The 20520-nt window shown below is 51.2% G+C and overlaps 1 protein-coding gene across 1 annotated transcript; it reads left to right on the forward strand.

Annotated features, from left to right (window-relative positions):
- Positions 1–137: 137 nt before the first annotated feature.
- Positions 138–20096, forward strand: LOC139828986 (olfactory receptor 14K1-like). Its single transcript, XM_071814139.1, has 5 exons — positions 138–216; positions 1821–1862; positions 7728–8294; positions 16979–17566; positions 20074–20096. Exons 1-5 carry the CDS (start codon positions 138–140, stop codon positions 20094–20096), a joined length of 1299 nt encoding a protein of 432 aa, XP_071670240.1.
- The last annotated feature ends 424 nt before the right edge of the window (positions 20097–20520 follow it).

Consider the following 20520-nt stretch of genomic DNA (forward strand, 5'->3'; position numbering starts at 1 on the left):
GCTATTGTGACCAGGAAAGAGTGGGGTCCCAGGCACCAGAAGGGAGGGAGGAAGGTCAGCAGCAGATCACAGGCTGGTGGGCTCCAGAGGATAAGACTTTGACATACTGTGGGGTGGTGGACAATACAAGTGGTGACATGGAAGTGGGTGTGAAGGAGGTCGGGAAATTTGATCAGCCTTACAGGACAGCCTGCTCCAAGCAAAAGAATGATCTCTGTGAGTACCCGTGAAAAGAAGCATTTATCTTGTGAGGCTGCTCTTCTGAACTGATGGAGCTCCAGGGCAAAAAGGCAGCACACAGGAGGTGGAAGCAGGGGAAGCTGCAAAGGAGGAATTTAGAAACCTTGTCCATAGATGTGGGGATGATGCCAAAGCTCCGTTGGACTTGATACCTGCAGGGGAGGCTGAGGGCAGCAAGATGAGCTGAAATTGCTTCCTTACTGTAAGAAACAAACAGGGTGATCGTGGGCCTGCTGCTGAACTTTGTAAGAGTAGAATCAGACAGGACTGAGGTTCTTCATGGCTTCTTTGCCTCCATCTTCACCAGCAAGGTCTCCTGGGACTTTGTTCCTGAAGGCAGGAGTCTGGGGAACACCCAGGAGTAGATGGGGCTCAAGTCAGGGCTGACCTGAGCAAACTCAGACACCATTACAGAACAGGACTTGGGTCATTTGAGCAGCTCCCTGAACACAAGTATCACTGTGCTGTGGCACCTGAGATTTCCAGAGACACCCACGTCTTGGTCCAGAGGAGTGTGACTCCTCTTGAGGTGTCCTGGCCTGTCTCCTCACTCACATGGTGATTTAGGCATCCACTTTTCCGATATATTCAATATTTATCAGGAAACGCTCCTGATCAATATGAACAGGACACTGCTGAGACCAACTGTTCTGGAAAGGGAGGGAAGGGCGAGCAGGGAAGGAAATAGAAGAAATACTGATTTGTTGCTGTTTATGATGGAAATGCTCTCTGTTTGGCTATTCCTGAAATCTCTGTAACCATCCACACCAGACTTGAAGACTTCGGGAAAATGATGCATAGAGCCTTGGCTTGTAAGAGCATTTTACATACTCATGAGCCCTCTGCTGCCATGATCCTGAACTGCAGCTGCTGAAACAACGAACAAACCTCCAATGAAGTGAAAAGCATAAGCAAATCCCAAGTTTTTGAGGGTGTTTGGGACCCCATGAAGGGCCATCACTGACACAGCTGTGAAGCAAACAACCAGTGCAGGTCCCTGTCCCTGGAGGCTGGTGAAGAAAAGACTTGGAGACACTGGTTACAGGTGGTAAAGGTGATGTGGGGATGGCTCTGATGCCACGTGAGCCCTTCATGTCTCTTTGTCACCAGGATGGCTGACCCCAGGACCAGGCAAAGGAGATCCTTTCTCTCTTATGTTTCTCAGGCTCTGCCTGTGGTCACTGGGAGGGTATTTGTGGTTTGGGTGTGGGTTTGGTGCCAAGTGCTGTTTCTTTAACCACAGGGCTCTGTTTTTCTGAGGATTTGGCAATGCCTGTGAGGTCCTCAAAACCCATTCATCTTCTTTCAAACACTTGACAATGGTCACCAATCACCTAAACTGTCCCAGACCCAAACTTGCCCGAATCCTCAATTTAGATCCATGCCCCAGCACTGAAATGCACACGTTCCTTCTTCTACTGCTCTAAAATGAAAAAGAAAAATCAGTCTATTCCACATTAGCATGACCGGCTCATGCTCTTCAGGTCCTCTTCTTGCGTTTAACACTGCTACGCATAGACCACTCTCTTCCTGCACTCCCATGTGTCTCACAAACCTTTCACTCTTGTTGTTCTGTATAGGGCCAGCACTCCAGGATGTTCGTGCTTCCTCCAGGTTCATCGGTGAGTCCTGAGGTCCATCCAAGTGTGGGCAGTGTAAGAGAGGAGCAGAGCAGGGTCAGCTCATGGGCCATGACTGAGCACAAACACCCCAGCAGCAGCCATTCCCCATCTCCCAGGCACAGCCATGCCCACAGGATGGAAATGTCACTGTCATACATGATTAGCCCAAGAGAGGCCTTTCTTCCTTTCATATTCCCAGGAAATTCTTCCTCCTGTTCCTCCTCCACCTGCAGACATCAACTGCTTTCCATTTCTGTGCTCAGACATGGCTGGAAGGGTTCACAAAAGCCAACAGCCATCTCATTGCTTCTCCCTGACATGCCCTGACCCTCTCCCACACCTACACATGGCCAATCACGGCTGCTCAGGGCCTCCCGCTCTTCAGAAGAGGCCTTGAGCTTCTTGGTTCTTCCTGGTGCTTATTATAAACTTCCTCGCTCTCTTCTGAGTTCATGGTGAGCTTTCTTGTCCATAACAGCCCCTTTATGACCGTGTCTTACTAAATGGTTGTCTTTGTATGATCATTTGTGCAGAAAGGGCAGTCACAGGACAGCACCCAATGTTTCAAAACTGATACCGAGTGAAATTCCATAAAGCTCTGATGAGTTCCCCCTGTGTCTGTGTCTCTCCTGGAAGGAGTCTGTCCCGAGAAGGGGATCCAGCTCCTGCCACTCTCTGCAGAGGCACATGGGCAGTGTCCATGCACCTGGGGACACAAAGGGTTGGCTAAAGACATAATTAGACAGACTACTGAAAGACAAGGAAGCTTTTAGCTCCTTGAAGCTGAAAGCAACAACTGGATTGTGGAAAAGTGTCTCAGTGAACAAAGATTAAGAGGGATGTGGCGATTAGGGATTTGATTTACATTTGTACTCTATATTGTTAAGGGTCTTTTCCAAAATAAATGATTCTATGATGCCATGATTCTATGATTTGGGTTGGAACCATTTCAATTCCATCACCTCCAGCTTCCCTCAGAGGCTGCTGTTGTGTGGCACAACTGTCCTGGCTCTCCAGGCAAGTTGGGCACTGGTTTGGTGCCTGCATTGGGAGTTTTCCCCTTCCTGGGGTAAAAGGCTGTTGAGGAGAGACAGTTGTAGAGATTTGGGTCACCAGGCTTTGGAGCAATCCTTTCAAAATCTGAGCAGGCTGGGCTTTGGTACAAAGGCACAAAGGACGCCAGAATCTTTATGTGGTGTGCACTGACACACACTGTCACCTGCATTTCCAGTCTCTGCAGTCCCAGCTGTGCAGCAGAGTCTGGAGTTCTGAGCTCCCTTCATCTGCCCTGTGTGACACCTGTAAAATGGAACTACCCATGTCAAATGGCTGGTTTTGATTCTCCTCACAGCCTAAAGCACCACGTGGGTCAGGAGACAAGTCACCCATCGAGGACTCATATGCTCTGCACTTACAGTTCAGGTGTTCCCTGGAATCTCAGCAGACATGTCACGCTGATATCTGAGTTCAAGGAGCTGGTCAAGAGCCTCGTGTCCATTTCTGTAATGGTGGCTTTGCTGCCTGGCTGATGTGCACACTCTGTACATGGATGCTGACACCTCTTGAACAACCTGCTCTGAAGGGGTTAGCAATATGGGCAGTTCTTTCTGCAAGAGAATTAGGACAGCAAAAAAGACCCTGGGTTGGGGCAAAGGAAAAGCGATGCAAAAGTTGTGGTCAGGGCTGTTTAGGGCACTTGTAAAGCAGCCCTGCACCTCATGTGAATTATTCCTGTGGTCAGGGAGCACCTGAGAGCTTTGTCTAAACTGAAAACATGAAGGGGATGAAAGGACAGCGTCATTCAGGCTCAATGTGATGACAGGAAATGTCTTGACCAACCTCCCGCTCAAAGCAGGGTCAGACCAGATTACTCAGGGCTTGATCCGAACACGTCTTGGTCACTTTCTGGGACAGAGTGAGTGCGCACTCCTGGGAAACAGCTTCCAGTGCTTGACTGTCCTCAGGACTGGAAAGTTTCTCCCTTTCTACAGCACCTTTCCAAGCCCAACCATTCAGATTGCGTTTTACCCATCTACTTACACACTGACACAGACCATAATATCCTACCTTGAACACAGTAATATTGTGGGGGATGACACCGAATGCCTTGCCGACTTCCAAGTATCAGACCACCACTGCTCTGCCCACATCCAAACCCTGTCCTTTCCTCACAGAAAGCAAAGAGGATGGACAGACACAACCTGCCCTGGGTAAACCCCGTCACCTTCTCTTCCAGACACCCAGAAATGGAGTCCCAGTGGACATGTTCTGGGGCACAGTCCTTAGTTCCCCTGCTCACCCATTGGCCATTTTGAAAAGTGCACACACTGTGTGAGAGCTGCCAGTGGCCAGGGAGTCCCCCCAGTGTCCATGAGCTTTCCAAGATGGTGGAGAGTGGCCTCAATGTGACATCGTCCTGCTGTCTCAGCTCCTGGGATGCTGCCCCTGCTGTCCCATAGACTGGAAAGTGTTGTGTTAGTTCCAGCGACCCCTGACTTGATCCCCATCCTCAGCTGATTGTTCTGCAGATTCCTGTCTCCAGTCACACAGTCCTGCGACACATTGCAGGTGAAGATGGAAGACAAGAGGACACAGGGATTCTCACCTCTTTCCCTTATTAAATTCATCAATGGCCACACACTGTCTTTGTTTCTCCTTTAACTGTTCCTGCAGCAGTAACAGCTCATTATGGGCCCTTGAATTGCATACAGGTCCAGACTGAGTTCTGATCTGGGCTGTTGTGTGCTTGGAGGCTGCTGTCCTTGCAGACCAGATGAACTCACTTCTGCCACCCTGTCTGGCAGTTCATTCCACCCGTGTCACAGCTCTGTGTGCAACATCGACAGGTCCAGCACACCCAGTCAGGTCCCTGGCTGAGGACATTGCCTCAAATCTGAGCTGAACCACCCCAGCTGTGACACCAGCCCAGCTCTGAGCTGCCACAAGAAACCTGGTACCAAGTGTCCAAGAGCCCATGTGTGCAAAGGCTTTGCCTCAGAGCACAGACATAACATGGCCAAAGACTGATGAATGTCTCTCTAGACCGAGGACATAAAACCAGAATAAAATGCCTGAACTCATTCAGCTGAAGATATTCCTCCACCAGCCTGGAGAAATCAGATACTTTGCTGTAATATTCTTGTTGTTCTGTCTAATGATGGGACAAGAAAAGATGATTCTCATACCGATTTATTTTTAAAATGAAAAATACAATGCTGGCAAGAAGTGTCTCTAAAGAGGAGAAAGAATCAACATCACTGATTACTTGAGGTTTTTTCAAAGGACGTGCCCCTGGAGCCCCAGGGACACCTGGAGGGAGCCCAGAGGGGACAGAGAAAGGGACATCATGGGCTGCTCCTGTGCTGCTGAGCTGGGCTGGGCTCCTGGGACAGAGGGAGCTCCTGGCAAGCGGCAGCGCTGCAGAGAGACAGCTCTGCCCAGGAGCAGCTCCTCTGCACAGCGCAGCTGGCTGAGGGCTCTGCCTGCATCACTGAGGGCACAGGAGCCAGGCAGAGAGAGGGGAAAGGCAGTGTAGGTGGTTCGTTGCTGAGGGCTCATTGAGAGACAAATCTTCACAGTCTTTACATGGTAAGTCTCTGGCTGTAGGACAATGCAGCTGCATTTCCTGGAGGGTGACCCTGAAGATGATACATCCGACAATTTACAGGATCTGTCAGGTCTCTCTCACAGTATCTCTGCTGTAGAGAAGAACACACTCCAGAGCAGGGCTTCCCTGCAGCACCATTAATGGGAAAGGGCATCATGGCATCTTCTGCTGAGGGTGACTGCAGGGGGAGCACCCAGGGGTGCCCAGGGCTGTCCTGCAGAGCAGGGTCCCTGCATCCCAGGGCTGTGCCAGGACAGGGACTCTGCCGCCTGCCAGTGTCAGCACTCAGCCTGCCCGGGGAGACCCCAACAACCAGGAGGGGAGAAGATGTGAGAGGAAGGAGCAAACCCTATTGGGCAGGAAATGTGTTTCTGCTGTGGAGAGGGTGCTGTGTGGGTCAGCACTGCTCACAGCTCCAGATCACCCACAGCATTTTTCCAAGGGGATGCCTCAAGGACAAGGTCAGTGCAAGGATTACCAGACAGAAAAGCAGCTTTCCTGAGCCTGTCTTTTCAGTTTCCTCTCCCAAGGGGTGGGGGGTGGAGGAAAGGATAAAATGAAAATGAGCTCTCATGCTTAAACAAGTTACTGAGATTCCTGAACTGCAACTCTGAGGGATCAGTACATCTGCCAGAAGGCTCATAACATCCCTTCATCACCCCTCTGCCTGTGCACAGCACCTGCATCACCTTTGCTGGACTCATCAGCCTTGTCTGACCTGTCCTGTTTTCCAGCCTGCAAACAGGAAGATGCCCCCAGGCAGTGCCCTGTGAACAGGCAGGACCTGTAGGGCCAGGGGGAGGGCACAGAGGGTGGGATGGGGTCTGTGAGCACTGACAGGGAAGAGACATGGACAGGGAAACACCTCCCAGGGGGAGAATCTCCAGGCAGCAGGGAAATGATCAGAAATGGGATGAAACTGAACCTGGAATGGTTATGAGAGGGAGAACAGAGAAAAGTCCCTGTGATCCCCTGCAGTGCAGATCCCTCCTGTGAGCAGCCCCCTGGCCTCCTGTCCCACCCAGCAAAGCCTCTGCCCTCAGGGCCGGGGGCTCCAAGGCATGAAGCAGCTCCTGTGCAGCCAGAGCTCCAGTTCCTCTGCAGAGCACAGGGGCTGAGAGCAGCTGCCCGGCAATGTTGGTGTCTGGGAGGTGGCTGCACAGCTGGGGAAGGGTGACGCTGTCTGAGTGCCCGGCTGCCTCTGCCCTGGCCTCTCTCACACCCACCCTCACCGCATTGTCCTTCTTGCTCTCCTGCTCTGGGTCACTGCTGTTGGGATCTTGTTCTTGCTGTCAGGCTCTCTGGGGATGGCAGTTTCAGCTGCAGAGTCACAGCCTGATCTTGTGGGTCCTTTCCTGCAGGTGTGTCCATGGGAACACGTGTCCCAGCTTTGCTCTTACCTGTGGGGTGTTGGCAATGCAGCCTGTGGTGCTGGGGAATGAGCTGAGTCTCCCTGAATCAAATGCCATCATTAGGACCCTTGTCTGTTTTGTTGAGGTTTCCTTCCAGAAGTGAGGTTCCATCCAGGATGGAAACCTGTCCTACAGCATCTGTGTGTTATCTGAAAGCCCCTCAGAGAAGTGCAGAGATGCTGCAACCAAGAAAATGCTTTTTAGGAAAGGATGAGACTTGTTTTGGTTCCATCCGACAAAGCTGAACCCCAGGACTGTCCCCTGCCCCCAGTTCCCATGTCCCCTGCTGCAGAGCAGGGCTGACTCCTCGGCAGCCAGCGGGTACAGGCCCTGCTCCTCATAGCACCTCCAGACAGCACCACCCAGGGCTCAGACACAGAGTTGGAGGAAGGTTTGGGAAAGGACAAGGGGGTGTAGATGAGGGGGAGGGTGTATGAGAAATAGCTTTGATTTTGCTCAGAGAAGTCTCCCCTAAATTGTCACTGCCTTTTCTTCTTTGGTCAGTGTCCTATGTCGAGAGGCAGCAAATGTCCAACAGCAGTTCCTCCCAGTTCCTCCTCCTGCCGTTCGCAGACACACGGGAGCTGCAGCTCTTGCACTTCTGGCTCTTCCTGGGCATCTACCTGGCTGCCCTCCTGGGCAACGGCCTCATCATCACCACCATAGCCTGGGACCAGCACCTCCACACCCCCATGTACTTCTTCCTGCTCATCCTCGCCCTCCTGTACCTTGGCTTCATCTCCACCACTGTCCCCAAGTCCATGGCCATTTCCCTCTGCGACACCAGGGCCATCTCCTACACAGGATGTGCTGCACAGGTCTTTCTTTTCTTTTTCTATGCTACAGGTGAATGTTCTCTCCTCACCATCATGTCCTATGACCGCTACATTGCCATCTGCAAACCCCTGCACTACGGGACCCTCCTGGGCAGCAGAGCTTGTGTTCACATGGCAGCAGCTGCCTGGGCCACTGGGTTTCTCAATGCTCTGCTGCACACGGCCAATACATTTTCACTGCCACTGTGCAAGGGCAATGCCCTGGACCAGTTCTTCTGTGAAATCCCCCAGATCCTCAAGCTCTCCTGCTCACACTCCTACCTCAGGGAACTTGAGCTTCTTGTGGTTGGTGTCTCTTATGCATTTGGCTGTTTTGTGTTCATCGTGGTGTCCTATGTGCAGATCTTCAGGGCCGTGCTGAGGATCCCCTCTGAGCAGGGACGGCACAAAGCCTTTTCCACCTGCCTCCCTCACCTGGCCGTGGTCTCCCTGTTTGTCAGCACTGGCATATTTGCTCACCTAAAGCCCCCCTCTCTCTCCTCCTCATCCACGGACCTGGTGGTGTCTTTTCTGTACTCAGTGTTAACTCCAGCATTGAACCTGCTCATCTACAGCATGAGGAACCAGGAGCTCAAAGGTGCCCTGTGCAAACTCATATATAAGTGTTTTCTGGAGCAATAAACTGCCCATCTGCTTCTGCATAGGAGTTTTAAAGTAACTTATTACAGGCTCAGCCTGTCATCTGCATTTTCTGTTTTGGTGTGTTGGTTTTGTATTGTTATAATGTTTTCATCCCCTTTCCAATTCTCTGTCTGCTTTGCTTTTATAACCACTGGCTGTATAAATGAGGAGCCATGCTCTCCTTTTGTTTAAAGAAAATAAAGTTTCTTATAGTGACTTGTTTTTCACTGTGTCCCTCCTGCAGGGCTATTTTGGAGCTGCAGGGACAGTTCCTGTGTGCATGGGTAGAAGGGAAAAGAGTCCAGCATGGCAGCACTGCCACAGAGCACCAGTGCTTGGTCTTCCAGAGCTGTTCTGGTTCCACTCCCACAGTCTCCTTCTCATCCCTTGTGTTGGTGCAAGGCCTGAGTGCTCATAGGAAACCACCAGAATGCAACACTGGGATGTGCTTCCTTGAGCCAATGTCCATTCCTGATGATGAGGGACATCAAAGATAAATGTAGAACATGGTGACACACCATAGGGCTGAGGTGCCTCCCATCCTTTGGGAATAGGAACAGGAGCGCAGAGGGACACTGTGACTCCTGCCTTTGTGCGTAAAAGGAAAAGTGTCTGTCCCTAAATATCTCAATGTGTTTTAAGAATCCATGAGGCCACTCAGATGCGGACACCTGACAGAACCCTGATATTTCTGTGTGTGACTCCAGGGACAAACCCCAGTGGCACAGTGAGATTCATCTCAACTCCTTTGGACAGGCTCATTGCAAGTGTCCCTGATTGCTATATCACCTTTGCCATCTTCATCCCATGCTGTTCTACACAGTCCTACACCTGCTCCTCTTTCTCTGTGGGAAATCCTGGATTGTGTTCTCAAAAGTACAAAAATAATCAGAGAGGATCAGAGGTTCCCTTAGAAAGGGAGATGTCAAACCCATCTTCAAGAATGGCAGGAAGGAGAACTGGGAGAATGACAGGCTGGTCAGCCTGCGTCTGTCCCTGGGAGGGTGACAATTCACATTCTCCTGCAACCATCTCCAGGCAGTTGTAGGACAAGGAAGGGATTGCTGAACCCAGATGGGCAGGGGAAAGAAAGGCATGTTGTGTACATGGAGTTTTGCAAGGCCCCAGACATGGTCTCCTGTGGTGGCCTTAGAGCAGCTTGGGGAGATCTGGGATAAAGATGTGGATATTGTGATGGGTAGGAAGTTGGCTGGATGACCGAGCCCAAATATCATCAGTGGTACAAAGTCCTGTGTTTAGTCGGTTTCTAGTGGCATCCCTCAGTGATGAGTACTGGGGCCAACACTGTTGAATGGCTTTATTCTGCCACTTCATTGTGTCATGGAGCACAGTTTCAGCTCCTTTGTGGATGATGCAAAACTGGGCAGAGGCCTAAAACAACCTCACCTGGTGGACCCTGCCTTGAGCAGGAGAGTGAGACAAGATGATGTTCAGGGCTCTCTTCAAACCTGAGTTATTCTATAGTTCTATTAATCTTTACCTTGGAGAGGCATTTGAAGACAGAATATGTAGTCCTTACCAGTTAAAAGAATGAACTCTGCCTGCAATTGCTAACCTAAAATATGTAAATCCTCTCAGTTTTGGTCAGTATGCTCCTCTAACAAAGGTAAAAGTGACTTTTAAAACACCTAATCAGAACCTGCAAAGAGTACTCTCTACTCTGGAGCCTGCACAATTAGTTGAGTCTTGTTTTAACATCTGTCTCAAGACTGTTACATAAAGGGTCCTTTAGCTGAACTTTGTTCCTTATATGCTCCTTATAATAGTAAAATACACATCCCTAGGATGGGAGCCCCAGGCTCAGCCCGGGACCCTTCCTCAACAAGCATGCGTGGTGATAAAATTATTATGTAACCAATATGTCAGTGTGTAAACACTTGGCTCTTTAGGACTGCTGGGAGGGTCTGAATGAAGGGATAATATTTGTATATAATAGATGTTCGTTCTCTATCTGTTGTGCTGTCTTTATTCCAGCATCCAGACTTGCAGAACTCTGTAATAAACAATATCTCATTTCTGGGTGTGGGATTGGCTTTGCACTTTGGGTAGCAAATTCACAAGTAGCAACCAGGAAAAAGGAAAATAACCAAAAAAGTAAGAGAAGCATGGGAGGACATAGAGAAGCTGTCAACATTTCACCTTGCTGTAAAGAATGCTTCTCCTCTCAGATCTTTAGTAGGAAATAGATTTGATCAATTTGATAAAACAAGCATACTTTTATCTAGTCATGTCATGAGTTATAAGGAGGGTGATGGATGGGTATGGGATTATGAGGTCGCGTCTCAGACACTCATAACTGAGTTGGAGGACTTTGACTGTGAAGGGGACAGTGAGATCAGTTCTGTCTCTGGAGGTGACAGCGCAGAAACAGGAATAGAGCTGGGAAGGTATCTCTGCCTGAGTACACACAGGTCCTACCCAGGAAGAGCCCTTGGAGATGGGATGTCATGTCCATCCCACCTGAGAACATGAAGGGACAGCAGCAGGGACACGGTCGTGTCTATGAGAGAAGCTGAAAGGCCAGCAGCAATCCTGGGATTTAAAAGATCATGGTGAGGTTACTTGTCTTGCATCAAGTAAAAGACCTCAAGGAGCCTAATGGGTTGGGTTCCCTGCATGAAGGGAAGCTTATGAGATGGTCGAGCTTTCCTTGATAATAGGAAAAAGCAGAAGACGGGAAAAAAAAGTCAGAAAGTGCAACTTGGAAGGTGAGGACTGGGTATCAGGAGGAAGGGCAGTGCTACGGTGCAAAAGGTCACCCAGAGGGAGCTGGATCAGCCCATGTTTTGTGTTCCAAAGAGCAGCCAGTGAGGGTGCAGACACAGCAGTGAAGGTGCAGAAATGCTGGGGTGAGAGCAGGTGGGGAAGCCAGATGGGTGTTTTCTGTCTGCAGGGAAAGAGCCTGGAGGTCATGGCTTCTCCTTTCTGCTTCAGAAAGCAAACCAGGGGTTTTCTCAGCATCAGAGCTGAAGAGAAGACTAAAAGGTGACCTCATGGTGGCTACAGCTTCCTCACGAGGGGAGAAGGAAGGGAAGGTACTGATCTCTTCACTCAGGGGACCAATGACAGCACCCAAGGGAAAGGAAGAGAGACGTGCCAGGGGAGGGTCAGTTGTACAAGAGGAAAAGGTTCTTCACCCAGAGGTGCTGGACACTGAACAGGCTCCCAGGGAGCTGTCACGGCCCCAACCTGACAGTGTTCAAGAAGAGACTGGACAACGTCCTCAGACACACGGGGTGACCTGTGGGGTGTCCTGTGCAGGGACAGGAGTTGAACTCCATGATCCTGGTGGGTCCCTTCATGGGGTCCCAAACACCCTATTGGGTTTTGCTTCTGCCTTTCACTTCATTAGGGGTTTGTTCATTGTTTCAGTAGCTGCAGTTCAGGATCATGGCAGCAGAGGGCTCATTAACATCCAAAATGCTCTTACAAGCCAAGGCTCTGTGCAGCATTTTCCTAGAAGCTTCGAGTCTGCTGTGGATGATTAGAGAGATTTCAGGAAGAGCCAAACAGAGAGCATGTCCATAATAAAGAGCAATAAAGCAGTATTTCTTCTATTTCCTTCCCCCCTCTCCCTCTGCCACATTTCTGGAAGAGTTGGTATCAGCAATCTCCAATTTTTATTGATCTGGAGCATTTACTGATGAAGACAAAACAATATGACTGTAAGGTGAGTACCTGATGCAGTACTTGAGACAGGAGACAGGCCAGAACAGCTCAAGAGGAATCATACTCCTCTGGACGAAGAGGTGGTTGTACCTGGGTATCTCAGGTGCCATAACACAGCGATATTTGTGTTCAGGGAGCTGGTCAAATGACCCAACTCCTGTTCTGTAATGGTGTCTGAGTAACCCCTGACTTGAGCCCCATTCACTGCTGGGTGTTCTCCACACTCCCGCCTTCAGGAACAAAGTTGCAGGAGACCTTGCTGCTGAAGGTGGAGGCAAAGAAGCCATGAAGAACCTCAGTCCTGTCTGATTCTACTCATATGAAGTTCAGCAGCAGGCCCATGATCGCCCTGTCTATTGTGTGTTTTTTTTTTTTTTTGTAAGGAAGCTGTATCAGCTCATCTTGCTGCCCTCAACCTCCCCTTTAGGTATCAGGTCCAGGGCAGCTCTGGAATCATCTCTGCATCCATGGCCAAGGTTTCTAAATTCCTGCATTGCAGCTTCCCCTGCTTCCACCTCCTGTGTGCTGCCTTTGTGCTCTGCAGCTCCATCAGTTCAGAGGATCAGCCTCACAAGATAAAGGCTTCTTTTCATGGGTACTCGGAGAGATCATTCTTGTGCTTGGAGCAGGCTGTCCTATAAGGCTGATCAGATTTCCTGAGCTCCTTCAGCCTCCATGACTTTACTACATCACCACCTCTACCTGCCATCCCCCAGTATGTCAAAGTCTTCTCCTCTGGAGCCCACTAGCCTGTGCTCTGCTGCTGGCCTTCACCCTCCCCTCTGGTGCCTGGGACCCCACTGTGTCCTGGTCACAACAGCCAAGGTGGACACTCATGTTCACATCCCTCACCAGATCTTCCTTCTTGATCAGTACCAGATCCAGGTGAGCATCACCCTTCATGGCCCATCAGGCAGCTCTCTTCAGCGTTTGGCCAAAGATCTTTTGGACTGTTGGCACCTGCAGCCAGTGACTGTCACGGCAATTACAGTTCCCCATAGGAACCTGCTCATTGACTGGAGACTTTCATGTGTTGCTGAAAGAAGATCTTTACAATTTCTTCTTCACGATGAATTATTTTGTAACATCCAACGCACTGTCACCCTGTGCTGGGTTTATGGCAAAGTCTTGGAATGGGGGGTGGGTGTGGCTGTGCTACAGTTGTCACCTCTCCGAGAAGACAACAGGAGTTTGACCAACGTCAGACACAGCCCATTTCAGCTGGCTCCAAGATGGACCCACTCCTTGACAAATCTGAGCCACTCAGTGATGCTGGGAGCACCTCTGGGATATTGTATTTGAGAAATGGTAAAAAACACTGCACAACAGCAGGTGGGAGAGAGGAGGGAGGAAATGTGAGAGAAAAGCACTGCAGACACCAAGGTCATATCCCATAGGAGCCAAGCAGGTCCCTCAGCAGGCCAAAGCTTGCTCTCCTGAAATCCTGCTCTTGGCCTGGTTATCATCTCCCAGGAGCCTCAGCTCCACTGTCCCCCCCCCGACTGTTCCATCCTGATCAACTTTTTGTGGTTTGTAAGCATGAAGTCCCACAGGGCACCTCACCCCACTGAATCCTCAGTCACCCGTGTCAGGAAGATGTTGTCAATGAGCTCCAACCCCTCCTGGATGGCTGGTACCTTGCAGATATTGGGATATCTCAGGTCTGTCATGAGGACAGGGCCCTGGAAACATGAGGCTTCTTTCATTTGTCTGAAGGAGGCCTCATCTCATTCCTCTTCCTCATCAGTGAGTCAGTAGCTGATTTCCAGTCACCACAACACTGCCCATGTTGTTCTGCCCTCTCATGCTGACTCCTCAACCTTCAGCTGACATTGTCTGTCCCCAGCCAGAGTTCCACGCATCTGGTATGTACCCATCAGATAACTCTGAATATTGACAAGATGAAGTGACCAGTGCTGTATCAGGGTGGGACAATAACCTCATCCATCAGGGCCCAACACGCTGAGCAGTGACCCTGAGGAGAAGGGCCTGGGCACTCCAAGGTCCCCACACAAGCCCGTGGTGCACGCTCACCATGAACAAGGCAGCTGCACACGGGGCTGCATGAGGAGGAGCGTGGGGACCCAGACACCTGGAGTTCTCATCCCATTCGGTTCAGCACTGGTGTGACCCCAAACACACACGGGGGTGTGCCAGTGTGCGGCTTCCCAGTTTGGAGAAGCAGGGAGGAACTGGAGAGTGCAGGGCTCTGCCAAGGCAGGTTCAGCACCTTGTGCACATGGTGTGCGATGCTGAGGGACCTGGGCTGCTTTGACCCAGCAGCGCTAGGGAGGCTGAAGCAGTGCAGGAGTAGCCTGAGGGTGCTTGAAGGGTGGTTTCAGAGGTGGTGGAGGTTTCTTCATAGTGGGAAAGCATGAGAAAGAAATAATGGCCCAAAGTGCAGCTGGGGAGGTCCAGGCTGGACATGAGCAGGAAGGAATGTGACTGGAAGGGCAGTGCTGTGGTGGAGCAGGTCAGCAGAGGGAGTCTGCATCAGCCCAAGGCTTTGTGCTTCAAGGAACAGCTGGGGAGGATGCAGAGATCTCAGCAAAGGAAGGAAGATGCTCAGACAAGAGCAAGGTGGGGCAGCAGGGGGGGTGTCTGCAGCCTGCAGGGAAAGAGGTGCAGGGGATGCCACAGCACAGGACAGGCTGTCGTGGAGATGATCAAGGGATGTAAAGAGGCTGAAAGCCCCCACCAGACATGAGCTCCTTCTCCCCTTGGCTATGGCTGTTGTCTGCACCTCTGATGCCTGTGAGGAGACACCTTGTCCTTCCAGCACAGGGGCCTCATGGCCTCCTTGTCCCCAGCCAGGAACCTGGGAGCTGTGGGACCGTAGTCCTGCCCTTGGCCTTGCACAGCCCCACATCACACTGTCCAGGAAGGGCCCAGGACAACGTGGGAGGGACAGGATCTGCCTTCCCAGGGCTGGGAGTCAGGGGTTGGCCCTTTGGTTAATGAAACGCATTCAGGTTTACTCAGCATCAGAGCCACCTTTCACTTGCTTACCCTTTGTTCTGCTTCAAGTTTTCTGTCCCAGCTGCCCTGGGGATGGTTTCTCAGTTGTGTCCCTCAGTGGGATTCATTAACATTACAAGAAACTTTGAAGTTTAGATCTGAGTTTGACTTCTTCAACTTACCCTCAGGGTCTGACATTCATGGACTCTGCACCAAAGCCACCAGAGGGGTCATTAAAGCGCATTGGGCTGCTCCTGTGCTGCTGAGCTGGGCTGGGCTCCTGGGACAGAGGGAGCTCCTGGCAAGCGGCAGCGCTGCAGAGAGACAGCTCTGCCCAGGAGCAGCTCCTCTGCACACGCAGCAGGGCTGAGGGCTCTGCCTGGGGATCTCAGGGAGACGAGCAAGGCAGAGAGTGATTAAAGGTGGTCAGGACTGGGAGGATGACTGAGAGCTCACTGGAGGAGAAACCTTTGCAGCCCTTGCCATGGTAAGTCTCTGGGTGCAGAGCAATGCAGCTGTAGCTCCTGGAGGCATCTCCTAAAACTGACACAGGCACAGCTGATGGGATCTGTAAGGACGGGGATATTTTCAGCAACTTAGAAAATCTGAGAAGCAAGTTGTGCACCCAGGGGTGCCCAGGGCTGTCCTGCAGAGCAGGGTCCCTGCACCCCAGGGCTGTGCCGGGACAGGGACTCTGCCGCCTGCCAGGGTCAGGGCTCAGCCTGCCCGGGAAGATCCCATGGCAGCAGCTGTGGGTGGAAGGAGCGACCCCCGGCAGGGCAGGCAGGGAGCTTGTGGGGTTGAAGGGTGCTGTGTGGGTCAGGGCTGCTCAGAGCTCCAGATCAACCCCACAGACATGGCAGAGGGTCCTTGGGAACAACGACATCAAGACAGGAACAGCTGCAAGGGAAGGAGTCTGTGCTTTCAGTTTTCCACTCTTGGTTGTCTGGGTGTGCAGTGGGAGATGTGAATTTATTTCTCTCTGTGCAGAAGACACTGAGACCCCAGTTCTCGTTTAGGACTTGTCTGAGCTGCTCCTGAGCCCCTGCACACACAGAGCTGCCCCTGGGCAGTGCCAGGAGGTGTGAGCAGGACAGAGCTGAGCACACAGCCGGTGGGACGGGGTCTGTGACACTGACAGGGAGCAGACCCAGGGACAGAGACACAGCTGCAGGCAGCACAGCCATGGGCAGGGAGAAGGAGATGGACCAGAAATGCTGGGGAGGGGATTGAGGACCCCCTGCCATCCCCTGCAGTGCAGACACATTTCCCAGTGTAACCCCTGGTGTCCTCTCCTCCCCAGCAGAGCCTCTGCCCCAAAGCCATGGGGTCCAGGTCATGAGTCTCCACCTCAGCAGCTGGACCTCCAGGTGAAGGGTTCCTGGAAAATGGTACACAAAAGAGGTGTTAAAAGTACTTGCTCTACAGTGTCACTATGTGAATGGCAGCAGCACAGCCGGGTAAGGTGAAGGTTCCACAGCATGCCCGTCTGCCTTTCTGTTCTAGCTTTATTTTCTGGTAGCACGGCAGTGTTCTTCCCTGTTTCTCTACCTCTCCCAGGGAGGGGGTTTTCCCTGAGAAACGGCACGTTTAATTTCCAGAGAGAAGTCTCCTCTAACTCGTCACTGTCTTTTCCTCCTTGCACAGGTCCTCATGCCCACAGGCAGCAAATGTCCAACAGCAGCTCCATCACCCAGTTCCTCCTCCTGCTGTTCACAGACACACGGGAGCTGCAGCTCTTGCACTTCTGGCTCTTCCTGGGCATCTACCTGGCTGCCCTCCTGGGCAACGGCCTCATCATCACCACCATAGCCTGGGACCAGCACCTCCACACCCCCATGTACTTCTTCCTGCTCAACCTCGCCCTCCTTGACCTAGGCACCATCTCCACCACTCTCCCCAAGTCCATGTCCAACTCCCCCTGGGACACCAGGGCAATTTCTTATATGGGATGTGCTTCCCAAGTCTTTCTGTTTTCCTTTTTCATTTCAGCAGAGTTGTATCTTCTCACCATCATGTCCTACGACCGCTACGTTGCCATCTGCAAACCCCTGCACTACGGGACCCTCCTGGGCAGCAGAGCTTGTGTCCACATGGCAGCAGCTGCCTGGGCCACTGGGTTTCTCAATGCTCTGCTGCACACGGCCAATACATTTTCACTGTCACTGTGCAAGGGCAATGCCCTGGGCCACTTCTTCTGTGAAATCCCCCAGATCCTCAAGCTCTCATGCTCCAACACTTACATCAAGGAGCTTGGGCTTATTGTGGTTAGTCTTTTAGTAGCATTTGGGTGTTTTGTGTTCATTGTGGTCTCTTATGTGCAGATCTTCAGGGCCGTGCTGAGGATTCCCTCTGAGCAGGGACGGCACAAAGCCTTTTCCACCTGCCTCCCTCACCTGGCCGTGGTCTCCCTGTACGTTAGCACTGCCATGTTTGCCTACCTGAAGCCCCTCTCCATCTCCTCCCCATCCCTGGATCTGGTGATGTCTGTTCTGTACTCGGTGGTGCCTCCAGCAGTGAACCCCCTCATCTACAGCATGAGGAACCAGGAACTCAAGGAGTCTATAAGGAAACTGATGAGTCTTTGCTTTTCAAAAACAGTCACGAACTGACCTCCTTCTTCTGCCTGTCACTTGTAATATAAGACATTACTAGTTCAACCTGAGTTTTGTATGGTTTTTTGTTTTTGTTTTTGTTTTTTTTTTCTTTTCTTTTAGCTTTTCTTTGTTGTATTGATGCTTCTCACAAGCCAAATTATTTGTCATCTTATATCTATATCTGTATCTACCTGTCTGGTGTGACCCGTTGTCTTTTTCTGAGAAAGGAGCTGTACTCTCTGTGTGTAAAAATGAAATAAAGGACTCTGCACTGCCTTGTTTGCCCAGAATCTTCTCTCTGAGATCTCTGGGGCTGCAGGAGCCATGTCTGTGTGCTGAGGGGGAGTGAGCAGGAGCCACCCTGAGCTGAGTCTTCCTCCCATCCTGACCAACGTGAATCTGTGGACTCACCCCATGGCCCTGGGCACCACAGCCCACTTGCTCTGCAGAGCAGCACCTCCAGCTTGGGGCTGTGTGGAACATGGGAAAAGGGTGCAGGAACGGCTGGCCAGGTCAGCACAGATCAGCTCTCTTGGGAAAGGGCAGATGGGATGTTCCAGGAGAAGAGTGGGGCACTGTATGTGTGCAGAAAAGACACAGAAAGAGAAACCCTTTGCTGCAGGTGGCAGCTTGGGGCAGGTGGCCCTGACACTGTGGCAGCAGGACCTTCCTGAGGATCCACTAGGCCAAATGTCTCATGCTGTCGTGGGTAGCAAGTCTGGACCTGGGTCTGCAAGCTGCCTGGGCTGGAGATCCTCTCAGCGTGCCGGTTGGATGAACATTCTCACTGTCCTTCATTCTCACTGGTCCCCACTGCTGTGGGACCAGTTCCAGTGAGGCTGCTCTGCCGGGCTGGGCTGGGGAGAGGGCAGGGGGCTGGCAAAATTCAGGAGGGGGTGGGAGGGCTGAACTGGCAAATGCCCCAGAGAAGAAAACACCAGTGAACAGCTGAAGTGTGTGAGTGTGCAGGGCTGGCACACAGCAGTGTCCTCTCCCAGCCAGGCTCCTGGGAGAGCCCTGAAGGACCAGCAGAGCAGTGTCTGGTGTGTGCCCATGTTCATGGGACAAACTGGGGAAGTTGCCCCAGGACAGTCATCACAGACCAGCCCCTCAAAACCACCATTTCCTTCACTGGCTCTTCTCCCCAGCTGAGAGAGGTTGTTCACCTCTCAACACAAGGACACTGAATGAGTAGGTCAGAAGTCAATGTTTCCATTGTACGGATGAGATATGAGTGGCTGGGAAGTGGCTGGAGGAAAGGGATCTGCGGGTGTTGACTGACAGTTGCTGAACAGAAGCCAGAATGTTCCCAGGTGGCCAAAAGGGCCATCAGCATCCTGGCTTGTAAAAGGAATAGGGTGGCCAGCAGGACTAGAGAAGTGATTGTGCCTCAGTGATTGTGTTCTGAGTGCTGGTGACGCTGCAGCTTGAATCCTGTGTTCAGTTTTGGGCCCCTCATCATAAGAAGGACATTGAGGCACTAGAGAGAGTGCAGAGGAGGTGACAAAGTTGCGGAGGGGCTGGAGCACAAGTGTGATGAGGAGCATTTGAGGGAGCTGGGGCTGTTCAGCCTGGAGAACAGGAGGCTGAGGGGAGACCTCCTCACTCTCTGCAACTGCCTGAAAGGAGGTTGGAGCATGGAGGGTGTTGGTCTCTTCTCCCAAGTAGCAAGTGATGGGACAAGAGGAAATGGCTGCAATTTGCACCAGGGGAGGTTTAGATTGGATATTAGGAAAAAATTCTTCCTGGACAGGGTTGTCTGGTGGTAGAACAGACTGCCCAGGGCAGTGCAGGAGTCACCCACCCTAGAGGGGTGTAAAAGACATTTAAACGAGGTCCTTAGGGACGTGGTTTAGTGTGAGAGCTGGGTTATGGTTGGACTCACTGATCCCAAGGGTCTCTTCCAATCGAAGTATTCCATGATTCCATGATTCTACCTCACGTAAGAGTCCACAAAGCCAACTCAGTTGTGGACACTGACAGAACCCTGACATTTCTGTGTGTGACTCTGGGAACAAACCCCACTGACCCAGTGAGATTCATCTCAATTGCCCTGGACAGGCTCATTGCAAGTGCTCCTGTCTGTTATGTCACCCTTGCCTGTGATTCTGGATTGTGCTTTCAAAATGACAGTGCAACTGAGGAAGTCCTGGCATCTGTCAAACCCATCTTCAAGAAAGGCAGGAAGGAGAATTGGAAGAATCACAGGCTGGTCAGCCTGCCTCTGTCCCTGGGAAGGTGATGGGACAAGTCCTCCTGCAGCCATCTGCAGGCACTTGAAGGACAAGAAAGGGACTTGTGTACCAAAATGGGCAGGGGAAAGAAAGACATGTTATGTGCATGAAATTGTGCCAGGCCTTGGACATGGTCCCCCTTGGTGTCCTTATAGCCAAATTGGTGCTGTCTGGGCTGAAGAACTGGATGCTTGGTGGGAAGTTCACTGAAATATCAAGTCCAAATATAATCTGTGATGCAGTGTCCTCTGCGCAGGTACTTGTGTCATCCCTGAGTGACCTGCATTTGCGTGAAACTGCTGAAAGTCTTTATTCTCCTTTCTATGATGTGATGGAGATGACACAGAACTGAGTGGAGACCTTGAACAACCTCACTTGGTCACCACGCTTTGAGAAAGAGAGTGAAACAAGAAGATGTTCAGGGATCTCTTCAAATCTGACCTACTCTATGATTCAATGAATCTTTCCCCTGGACAAGTTTTGAAGATGAAAAAAAAAAAAAAAAAGGCAGAGGAGGAGATGGTATCAACATAAAAACAGCAGTTACTGAAGAGAATTTTTTCCACTCAAATAGTTAGAAGGAAATATATTTGTTTAATCGGGTCAGGTCCTGTGTTATGCCTGGGTTATGAGGACGGTGATGGGTGGGTATGGTATGATGAGGTCACTTGTGTCTCAGGAACTCATAACTGAGTTGGAAGGG

Source organism: Patagioenas fasciata, chromosome 12, assembly GCF_037038585.1.
Source record: "Patagioenas fasciata isolate bPatFas1 chromosome 12, bPatFas1.hap1, whole genome shotgun sequence".
NCBI classification, from domain to species: domain Eukaryota; kingdom Metazoa; phylum Chordata; class Aves; order Columbiformes; family Columbidae; genus Patagioenas; species Patagioenas fasciata.

What these genes read in the sequence shown, in the direction of transcription:
- LOC139828986 (XM_071814139.1), top strand. Translation starts at nt 138, where the DNA reads ATGGAAGTGGGTGTGAAGGAGGTCGGGAAATTTGATCAGCCTTACAGG. An exon ending in GAGGAACCAGGAGCTCAAAG is followed by an intron (nt 8,295 to 16,978) that starts GTGCCCTGTGCA and finishes TTTTCATTTCAG; the next exon opens with CAGAGTTGTATCTTCTCACC. An exon ending in GTCTATAAGGAAACTGATGA is followed by an intron (nt 17,567 to 20,073) that starts GTCTTTGCTTTT and finishes TCCTCTGCGCAG; the next exon opens with GTACTTGTGTCATCCCTGAG.